The 12,476-nt window shown below is 32.3% G+C and overlaps 1 protein-coding gene across 1 annotated transcript; it reads left to right on the top strand.

Annotated features, from left to right (window-relative positions):
* The first annotated feature begins 11,195 nt into the window (after positions 1-11,195).
* Positions 11,196-12,163, top strand: LOC141674824 (uncharacterized). Its single transcript, XM_074481527.1, has 2 exons — positions 11,196-11,695; positions 11,878-12,163. Exons 1-2 carry the CDS (start codon positions 11,196-11,198, stop codon positions 12,161-12,163), a joined length of 786 nt encoding a protein of 261 aa, XP_074337628.1.
* Positions 12,164-12,476: the final 313 nt, after the last annotated feature.

Genomic DNA, 12,476 nt, shown 5'->3' with positions numbered 1-12,476 from the left:
ATGAGTGCACAATATATTTATATATAATAAAAAAGGAAACTCTATTTTATCCTTTCCAGGTTGACACTACAAGAATTTAGGCCATTTACGACGGTTTTTTTGAACTGAAATCGTCGTAATTGAGGCATTTACGACGAAAATATTTCGTCGCTTTTGCTCGAGTAGTAAGTTTATTTTTCGTCAAAAAATAAAATTTCGTCACAAAATAAAATTTCGTTGGAAGTTCAATTTTTCGTCACAAAATAAAATTTCGTCGCAAGTTAGGAATTGAAACCTATTTACGACGGAATATGTGATGAACAACCGTCGTAAATAACCCAGTAATCCAAAAATATTAAAAACATTAATATGCTTTTTTTTCAGGTTTCTAGGCATTTTTGGCTTTTAAATTAATTGATTAATCTCTCTAATATCACATAATTTGCATACAATTGCAGTGCAAATCAACACCAATTTTAAATATAAAAATTTTATAACAAACAATTCACTTGATTAAATCAAAATACAAAAAAATATCATTGTTTACATAAATACAGTTCACAAGCGTTAGGTGGTCACCAAAATGAACACAAGCTAGAAAGGACCTTGCTGATTCTAAGCATTAGGTTTCAACTTTACATACAAGACCCAAACCCCACTTCCTCATCTCCCCAAAACACCCCGACACATCAACCACCCCTCAAATTCTACACAAACCCAAAAATCATTATAGAAAAACAAACCCCATCTCATTGAGGAATTTCATCAAGCATGTTCCGAGCAATATCAGAAACCCTCATTTTACAATAATAATTGATCAAACAGAAGTCGAAAAAGCACGATAGCAAACCCCAATTTCAAAAGCCACACAATGCAGCTGACCACCGACGTCGACCTTGCTGTGCCGGTCGTTCGCGGGAGGTCTCTTCACTGGTGCATGGACGACGACTCGCTGTTGTGTGCCGATAACTGCGCCTGTGAGTCCATCGGAGTTTGACATGGTGAGTCAGTTTTAGAAAGCGAAAGTGCGGGGTTTTAGAGAGAGGGGTTGGTGAAAAATCAGAGAGAATGATTGAGGAGAATGGTGGAGGCAGATGAGGGAAAATTGTGTTTCAATTGTCACCTTACAACCGTTTAGATACCTCCTCGCTCTTAGTGATCAAGGGTGTGGATTGATTACAAAATAGCAATCCAAGTAACATGTTGCTGTCAAATGAGATATTGCCATGTGTCCAACATACAAGCCTAACTATTTATATATTTTTTTAGTGTTTTTCTTTGCAATTATGCTATTTTTTTCTATGAATGTATTAATAACTAATCGTTGTTTTCTTACTTTGTGTAAAGATTTGTTATTGTAAACTTATTGATTCATGCGGAAGCAAAAGTTTTGTTAGGGAAGGTGTATAATATCACGTTTACGGAGATTTTAAATTGAGTGTATGGGTAAATATAGCTCCTAATAATACATATTTTTTTGTTTACTTAGATGTTATTTCGGGTTTATATTTAAAGTAGTTTAAATCTCGTACGATGCACGGGTTCCGTTAATATTTAAATTTTTTATTTATTCAGTTATATAATAATTTAAAAATAATTATATAAATATTTAATAATTATAAATTTATAATTAAAATTATAGGATAACTCTGATCGTACTTTAGCAGGATAAGTTAGTAGTCTAGTGGATATATAACATTATTTATTTATTTATTTATTAATAATAGGATAAATTGTGGTCGTATTGTAGTTAGATAAGTAGACTATATTTCGTAGTTTAATAATTTAGTAGTATAAAAAATATATAATACTATTTTCTTATTATTTTAATAACCAAAATTAAAAAACTAATTTTATTTGGTTTGTCATTTTTACAGTCAAGTATGAGTTTGACTAGTATAGCTAACTATTATTTAATCATGAATCAGTGTTTCGATTATTTTAAAAATATTTTTCGATCCAACCATATGGATGTCAATAGATATATATATTAGTGATATAACAAAAATTTTATATCAATATAATTTTATTTTGTTTGCAATTTTTATAGTTAAACATGAGTGTGACTAGTACAACTAACTAGTGTTTAATCATAAATTGATGTTTCGATTATTTTAATAATATTTTTTCACGATCCAACCGTATGGATGTAAATAGATATATATTAGTGATATAACCATAATTTCATATCAAAATAATTTTATTTGGTTTGCTATTTTAACAGTAAAGGATGAGTTTGACTAGTACAACTAACTAGTGTTTAGTTCTGAATTAGTGTTTCAATTATTTTAAAAATATTTTTCCACGATCCAACCGTATAAATGTCAATAGATATATATATATATATATTAGTGATATAACCAAAATTTCATATCAAAATAATTTTATTTGGTTTGCAATTTTTACAGTCAAACATGAGTTTGACTAGTACAGCTAACTAGTGTTTAATCTTGAATTGATGTTTCGATTATTTTAAAAATATTTTTCCACGATCCAACCGTATGAATGTCAATAGATATATGTATATAAGTGATATAACAAAAATTTCATATCAAAATAATTTTATTTGATTTGTCATTTTAACAGTCAAGCATCAGTTTGACTTGTACAGCTAACTAGTGTTTAATCCTAAATTGGTATTTCGATTATTTTAAAAATATTTTTCAACGATCCAACCGTATGGATTTCAATATATATATATATATAGGGGTGAGTTCTATGGAGTCCACCTTTTTATCGGAGTCCTCGGAGTCCATCTACGTTCTGCAAATAAAATATATTGTAAAACGTGTTATTTTGCAAAACATGTTACACAAATAGCATAACTTCAACAAAATCATGCAAATCTCATATATTTACGGTACAATATGTATGTTCTGTAATATGTTCTGCAACATGAACATTTATGTTCTGCAAACTAAACATGTTTTGTAGAATATATATTTTTGCAATGTTCTGCTTGTAAAATGTATGCAATCTACAAGATTTTTGATAGAATAGTGATGTTTGTCGAAAAATAATATGTTTTGCAATATTTTAAGCTATATTTTACTTGCAGAACATATATGGACTCCGAGGACTCCAATTAAAGGTGGACTCCATAGAACTTTACTCTATATGTATATATATATATATATATATATATATCACATATATAAAAAAAAATTCTATAAAAATAAATTTATTTGGTTTGTCAATTCAAGTATCAGTTTGACTTGAGCATCTAACTAGTGTTTATTCCTGAATTTGTGTTTTGATTATTTTAAAAATATTTTTTAACGATCCAACCGTATGGATTTCAATAGATATATATATTAGTGATATAACCAAAATTTCATATCAACATAATTTTATTTAGTTTTCCATTTTAACAATCAAGCATCAGTTTGACTAGTACATCTAACTAGTATTCAATCATTAATTGGTGTTTTGATTATTTTAAATATATTTTTCAATGATCCACCCGTATGGATGTCAATAGATATATATATTAGTGATATAACCAAAATTTCATATCAAAATAATTTTATTTGGTTTGCCATTTTAACGGTCAAGCATCAGTTTGACTTGTATTGCTAACTAGTGTTTAACCCTGAATTGGTGCTTCGATTATTTTAAAAATATTTTTCAACGATCCAACTGTATGAATTTCAATATATATATATATTAGTGATATAACCAAAATTTCTATCAAAATAAATTTATTTCGTGTGCCATTTTAACAGTCAAGTATGAGTTCGACTAGTACAACTAACGGGTAATTAGTTCTGAAATTGTGTTTCGATTATTTAAAAACAATCATCGATCCAACCGTATGGATGACAATATATATATATAATAGTGATAATCAATGTGTCATATTAAATTATTTTATTAAAATATTTAATTTTTTTTCTGAAATTCTTGAAATGTTACCCAAACAAATAAATGATGACATTAATATGGTTGGATCATGAATTAATATTTTTAAAAATTGAAATTAGCAAAAATCATGTGCTAATTTTCGACGGAATCTATCATAAATTATTATCTGCAAAAAATTTAAGAAAAGTCAAATTTACCACCAAAATTTTGGGGAAAAAGTTAAATTTCCCTTTTTGATAACTTACGACGAATTTTAATTTCCGTCGTAAATTAGATGTTCAAATATTTTCCGTGACAAATATTTTGTCGTAAATTTATGTGAAATATTTTTTTTGTTCAATTTCAAGTTAAAATTTTAATAAAAATATTTAACTTACGACGAAATGTTCAAATCGTCGCAATTTTAAATAAATCTTATTTTCCCGCCAAAAATTTGGGGAAAAAGTTAAATTTCCCACTTTGATAACTTACGACGAATTTTAATTTCCGTCGTAAATTTTAATAAAAATAATTAACTTACGACGAAATGTTTATATCGTCGCAACTTCAAATAATTTTCATTTTTGTTTAATCGTATTGTGCATAATTTTATTAATAAAATACTAAACTTACGACGGTTTTGAGTTTCGTCATAAATAATTACGACGTTTTACTTTTTTCCGTCGTAAGTTGAGCGCACATTTTTTTCCGTCGTAAGTTGACCGTCGTATTTGACCTATTTTGTTGTAGTGTGACAGGCTTCGGTTTTTGTCCTGCGAATATAAGAATGCTGCTGAAAATGATTCATCCTACTTGCAATCTAGTACATTGAAAAGGTATTCTGATGCGTAAGTATTCTTCATATTTCCTACAGTCATCATTGTATAGTTAGCTCAATCTACTTTATAGTGGCCATTCAGCCATCTTGGTCTTCTATGTTAATTATCAATAATTGTTATATATACATATATAATTGGATGTGAATTTAGGTACACAATCCAAATAAAGCAGAAATTTGGTCTGTGCACCGAGCTTTTTTATTCTGTTAAAATTGAATTGCTTTTTTTTGTTTTTTTCTGTTTGTATAGCTTCATGTGAGGCAAAGTTACTTTCCAAGTCAACGTAATGTATGAATCACTAGTTACATTCACCATCCCAAAACTCATCATCATTATAATATGATCTTCCCAGCTGGTTCTTATAAGTTGTGTCTTAACATTTATGAATCGGAGTACAGGGATGAACACTCAGATCCAAAACTCCAGATTAATATTCCTAGATGGCTTATATATAATGTGTCCTAACGTTTATGAACCACAGTGTAGGAATGAATAATTTTTTCTTTACGATCTGAACTTGTTCGAATCTTGTATTTCAATCTCAACAGGATTGTGTATGTTACTCGGACTCTTCATCTTACCTTCAAGTACCCGTGTCGGACACTCGACACTCGGACATGGACATTCGGATTTGGACACTTATTTTAGAATAAAAAAATGTATATTTTTCAAAATATGTCGAGTCCGATACTTGGACACGTATCCAGTTCGGACACTTCTATTAAATTAGTAATAACATAGAGCTATGATGTGCCTATTAATCACCTTAACTTTAGTTGAACACCTCAAGTACTCAACCTAAACAAAGAAACACCTCAAGATATATAAATCGTTTATTTCTGGCGGGCTTGGAAACTCCCCCGGCCCCCGCCTCCCCCCCAAAGGAAGAAAGAAGATCCACCTTTGAGCAAAGAACACAGTATCATTATGTCACCTGGAATTAGATGGATTACATCCTTAGCTCCATTCTAAGGTTGATATGTAGTCAATAAGATCGTGCTATAAATGTTTAGTGCAATTTTTTCACAAAGTGGCTGGACTTGCGAATTAGTGTAATAATGTGGCCTTTATATAAGCCAATACATAACAGACATATCTTTTCTCCTAAAAGCAGTACAACTGTAATCCAAAATTTTTCTAAAGATTTGGTCAACAGCCATCAATTATTAAAATATATTTGAAATAAATGAAGTATCATAATTCTAACAAGTGTGTTTTATATGAATGATGGCTTGTAAGAAAGGGACTCCATCATCATGAGAGCAGCACCTTCACCGTGGCCAGATCAAAATTTTGTTAAATCATAATTATCCATACAATCTCTGACTACTTTATCCAACCAAATGTTCTTTTCTGTAATTTTTGGTTTCACCGAGAAGTACAAAGCTCTATTCTTTAATGCTAACTAAAGTCCATCACAGGTGTCATGTATTTAAATACAGGAACAGTTGATGAAATCCATTTGCATGTATAGAAGAATTTCACACCAAACACTTTATCTGCCCTCAAATTTTCAGGTTAGCAGAAGAAGCTTACAAATTTTAAAGCGCCTTGAACTTGCCTCAAGTTACTGATGTAGGCTTTACAAGAAGATACGTGCGATATATGGAGGTATTATGATTTTTGGGATAATTTAGTTTATTTAACAAAAATACTTCTTTAGTACAAATAGTCTTTTTGTAGCTTATTTAACAAAAATACTTCTTTAGTACAAATAGTCTTTATATTTATTTTCTGAAAACCTTCAATTATTTATCTGATCAAATCAATCTCGGCTCTTTATCTGAATTTATAAATGCATCAAATGAACAGATTGCAAAACTTGTGATGCTTTGAAGTACTATGTTCAATTTACTTTAAAATATATAATCTATTCCAGTTTGTTTGCAACACTTCACTTTTGAAATCATGTTAATTTTTTTGTAGCACTTTGCATTAAAAAAGTTTTATACGTTATAACTTGTGTGTTTATAACATAGTCGGTACCTAAATGTTATTGTGGTATTATCAAATAAATACAAAAAATACCTCCGTAGGCTAAAGATTAAACTAAGAAACAACTGGCAAGGTCTTCTTAGTATGTATTGCTAAAATTGTTGCAAACATGTTGATGGTGAATTGGAGGAATGTATTTACATAATTGTTAATCCTTGTTATCTTTCTCCATTGTATAGAGGTCAGAAGTGGTCAACTTAAGGTGGGACTTGATTGATCACAATCATGCAACAGGGATGAATTCAAGAAGTAAGTTTAATTCATTATTTATTTTTCTATATCTTTTGTTACCTTGCTTTTGAGCTTTCTTCTTCAGATTTTGTTTTAAGCCATCAAATTCTATTTATAATGAAAAACTGGACATATTTATCACGGAACCAAACTAATTCCTTAATCTGATTCAGTAGCTAGACGATAACTGTTGCAAGTCCGTTGTTCTATATTTTTGCCTATTGAGTATTGACATAGTTGACTGGGATGCACATGTGTATGGATCTGTAGATGGACTAATCCTTAGAGGTTTATTGGTTAAGGTTTTAATAATATTCAAAAAATAATCAAGGCAGGTTGTTTATCACAGCCATTCCTTAGGAATTAATATATTATATTAAGTGAAGAAACTAAGCATTCATCTACGATGGTCTGTCCTGCTTGCAAATTGTTTCTGAAGCTATTTGTGTACGACGCACACATGGTCACATGCTCACAACCAACATTTAACATAATCTGTAACTACTTTAAACAAATGACGTACGAATAATATTTTAATCAGTGATATGTATATGAAAGATGTGTCAAGTTTTCACAAATAGAGCTAAACTTGTTGATTTAATTTTTTTAATAAAATGATGTAGGACAACTCTAGTTATGATGGATTAATAAACTAAAAATGATAACGATGATACAATTTAGGCGGATGAACAGCATAACAACCGTTATCCCAAGGGTTTCCGAACAACAAAATGGAGAAGAGACCCAATTTAGGATTCAAAGATATTTGAGTAATCAAGTCTTATATAATATACCCTTGTGCTTACATAGGAAAGAAAAAACCTTATAAAAGAATTATGGAACAAGGCTGGATGACATTTAGCCTTATTATATGCTCATGGCACACCATGGAAAAACCGTATTATATAACCTACTACATTTTGATAAACTACTGGCCCACATCTCAAAGAAATAAATAAATAGACTCATTTCTTTACTATATATTATCAAACTTTATGCTGATAAAAATTAAAGTTACGTGTTTGTCAGGCTTGATGGATATATGCTTATTTTTTTATTTGTAAAAGTTTGAAAATTGTAATATGAATTTATACCTCTTTTTTCATGTTCACTTCACTGATACAGTTTATTAGACAAGTTTCCGAGAAATCATTTTTAGCCAATGCTGGCTATTGATATGCCTTCCTAGAAACTATATGTGGTAACAGGTTTCCTCAACTATTATTTAGACTTCCGTTACAGACCATATTGATTTTCCTTTAGAAACATTGTCTAAGGAACTTTTTTCACAAATAAATATGTACATATGTAGATATTAATTAGAATTATTTTTGGATATATGTCAAGTTTGACTTTTCAAAGTTTAAATTCCATGAAATATGCTCTTATTAATTACTAAAGTAAAAATAAGTTTGGAAAAAAATTTCTAATGTATTTTGGAGTTCTAGCTCGAATTCTCTATACTTGAGGCATGTTGGTTTGTTGTGTACTTCCTAGCAACCCTAGTGATTTTTGTATTAATTTCAATAGGTGCTCTGAAGTTGCATTTGAATCATAATAATAAGAATATTATATTACTTAAGTAATGAAATGGAAAACAAATAATAATCAGATTATAAGAGGGTTATTTCAAATAAAAATTGATAAATATTGGATAAATGTTATGATCGGTAGCTATACTGGTAGGCGCAAAATGAAAAGAGAAGTAAAAAAGAGAATGCATCTTGTTACTTCACCCTGTTTTTGGTCAATGGCTTTCACATCTGTTCTTGTGTTTCAGCTAGTCCGACCATACTTGGTAGTTCGAGCAGTGAAGATGGGGAGGCCTAATATACACACAGAGTGGAGTAGCCTACTGGTGCATTCTAGAAGATAACCATAAATTTAGCACCGAATCGGGGCATAACTTGTGCATGTTCTTCATCTCGGATTCCATCGTACTCAGCAATTTGACTTGGTGTTTATGTTAAAAAACATCAAAGTACTTTTTAATAGTTTTTTTCCCCTGTTCCCCTATTCCTATGTGAAAGCATCTTCTGTTCAGCTGGAGGTTCAATATTAAGACGATATTTGTTTTTTGTGGTTACAGTGGTTTGTATTTTTGCATCATATAGCTTGCCTGTTTTTGTGATTTAATTTTAATCCTTTTTACATGATGCTGCTACTAATCATGACCTAGCTAAGCATAATATTTCAAAAATACTAGCACCAAAAGTGATATAAATGAAGCCGAAGGTTCTGAGTTCACTTATAATATGTTCTGTGGCTGTGTTCTGCTGTGCTGCACATTTTGGTATGCATATTGAAGCCTGTTCTTTGCTTATATGCATTTTTATTCTCGTTCTTTGGTTTCTGCTTTCCTACAAATTTTTTTCGTTGTACTTTTCCACGGATATATTCACTAGCTAAGGGGATATATATAGGCGATGCCAATAGAACGATGACATGTTTTTTGCGCCATCATGGCATTTCCGGCGTGATTGTTATTCTCAATTGGAAAAGCAGCTCAAAAAATAAAGAAGGGGATGGAAACACTTAATTAAGCACTTAATTAAGTCAGCGAAGGGAACATTTAAAAATCATTCATGTTATCATTATTTAATGTAAACATGTGTTCTCAAAATAAATTTCGTCAATTTCGAAAGGAACGATTAATTTATAGAAAATTTTTACCACGCAAAAGCTAAAAAATGGTTAGGCATTCATATTCATCAGTATGTGGTGTTTTTTTAAATTCTCGGTTTTACTCCGAGATTCAGGAGTTCAGTTATCTCGTGGCTACGAACGTGTGAAAGAAGGCTAGACAGAGGCTACAATGAATTTTGATTGCACATATTATCACTTTTTTTTGCGAGGGTGTTAACTGCTAAACATAAGAGAGAGGAGACATTGTTATCAGTGAAAGAAGCGTGGGAATGGTTCAGCTAAATTTTTTTCAGTGACTGGTCCAGTGATTGTTCAGATAAATAAGAATGGTCCAGCTACATGCAAATTTAACCAAACAATCAGAATAGTAAAATATTAATTGGTCCAGTTCAGGAGGAATCATTCTTCAGTAAACAAACGGACCCTTAGCAAATACAAGTGTTGGACACTACTAGTTGTGGGATTCACAATTTTAAAAACCAGATGCAGAAGGATTGTTTTTTACTTTAGTTTTGAACAAGGAAAATGAAAACATTGTATTTTATTGATTAATAATAAGTATTACATTTAATCTTATAATAAAAATTAACAATAATACCCAACATAACCACTTCCTTTTTCTTTCTTTATTGTTTGCTTCTCATTTTTTGAACAATAAGCTTTTTCATTTTTCTTATTTTTGTCAAATATTCAGATTCTAATAAAGAAAAATTATTTTGTACACATCCTTGACCAGTGGACTGGATCGAATAAACATTTTGGATACTGCGACAACCAGGTAATACACAGAATGCGCTATTCTTCTGTCTTCTATGTCTGCTCAACCCATGATCATGAACCTATATATATCATGTTATATCAGGGTGACGGGGCCTAAAGGTTTTGAAGAGAAGGATGATAACAATGAGGAAATTATGGGAGGAGGCTTATCACTTGTCGCATGCAAGCATAACAACTCGGCTTCTCCCCTGATCTGTATGTATATCTTTTCTATGATTGTCATTTAGGATTACTTGTTTATATATTAGTGATGTGGCTCAAATGCCATATTCAGGGTTTGATTTTTTTTTACGTATGTTAAGTGTGTTGGATATTAATCTAAACATTTTGGATACTGCCACAACCATTATTAGAAGTAGTAGTTGCTATTTTCTTGCCATGTCCCTGGCAATTAGTTTGAGTATTAAACGTTGTATTTCCATTCTGTAAGAGTTATCATCTGAATGCATTTTGTTTTTCTCAGTTTTAGAACAAACACTTGTGTAGAATTACCCTAGTTTATTTTTCTTGTGCCAACATTTGGTATCAGAGCGATATCACCAGTACATGACCAAGTACATGTCCAAGTCTGCGACCTCAAAACCTACAGAACACACAAGCATGGACACACCCAAATAGAAAGAAGGATCACTAGGACTCAGTTATCCAATGTTGACACGGACCAACTACACTGCCTGGTCGGTAAAAATGAAAGCCTTTATGGAAGCACAAGGAGTATGGGGGGCGATTGAAACAGATGATGTGAAGGAGAAAAGTGTAAAATTAGAACCATGCCTGGACAAGATAGCACTTGCAGCCATATATCAGGGAATACCTGAGCATATGCTGCTGACGGTGGCCGAAAAAAGGACGGCCAAGGAGGCATGAGAAGCCATCAAAACTATGAGCATTGGTGCTGAGCGAGTGAAGCAAGCCAAAGTGCAAAATTTGAGAGCTGAGTTGGATCTGTTATCTATGGGGGAGACAAAATTATTAAATGACTTTTGTATGAAGTTGTATGGATTGGTAACCAACATTCGAGTGTTGGGAGAAACCGTGGATGAGACAAGTGTGGTCAAGAAATTGTTGAGAGCCGTCCATTCGAAGTATGTGACAATTACAAGCACAATTGAACAGTTTGGAAATATGGAAGAGATGATGGTGGAAGACATCGTAGGTCCATTGGAGGCTCACGATGAGAGAACAAGAGGAGTAGTTGAAGACAAAGGGGGCAAATTATTGATGACGGAAGAAGAGTGGCTAAGGAGTGAGTCACCTGATGGAAAGTTGTTGTTAACCCGTGAAGAATGGGTGAAGCCAGCAAATAGGGGAGGTAGTGATCAGAGATTCAGACGAGAGTCAAGTGGTGGCATTCGTGGGGGACGCGATCATAGTAAAATGAGGTGTTTCAATTGCAATATACTCGGACACTTTGCATATGAGTGTTGAAAACCTCGCCGTGACAAGGAGCAGAAAAATGAACAGAAATCAGAGGCAAACTTGACGCAATATGAGGGAGATGAACCTGCATTACTCTTAACTGAATGTAGAGAGGAAGAGAATAATGTAGTGTTGCTTAATGAAGGAGTATAACGCCACAGCTCAAGCCAGAAACCGAGAAGAAAGCAGAATCCAGCCTCTGGTATCTGGATAATGGAGCAAGTAACCACATGACGGGGTTACGCTCCAAGTTCTATGAGTTGGATAAAGCAGTGACCGGACGTGTAAAATTTGGAGATGGGTCAGTTGTACATATAAAAGGGAAGGGCTCAATGGCTTTTAAGTGCAAGAACGGAGAGAAACATATATTACGCGAAGTTTACTACATTCCGTCACCTTGCAGCAATATTATAAGCTTGGGACAACTCTGAGAGGAGGGAAATAAGGTGGTTCTCAACGGTGAATATTTATGGGTGTATGATGTGAATGAAAGATTGTTGATGAAAGTACAAAGGTCTGCAAATCGTTTATACAAGGTGTTGCCAGAGGACAATGCACGTGTGTGTTTGAGCGCTAAGGTGGAGGAAGATTCTTGGCTTTGGCACTCCCGTTTGGGACATGTCAACTTTCAGACGATGAGCATGATATCGAGGGAGGAGATGGTTCACGGTATACCAAAATTGATGCAGCCAAAAGGCATATGTGAGGGATGCCTAATGTCTAAGCAAGCCAGGAAACCGTTTC

The sequence above is a fragment of the Apium graveolens genome, chromosome 7 (genome assembly GCF_009905375.1).
Source record: "Apium graveolens cultivar Ventura chromosome 7, ASM990537v1, whole genome shotgun sequence".
Taxonomy (NCBI): Eukaryota; Viridiplantae; Streptophyta; class Magnoliopsida; order Apiales; family Apiaceae; genus Apium; species Apium graveolens.
Note: the sequence above shows the minus strand (reverse complement) of the source record. Positions and strands in the feature narration are given on the sequence as shown.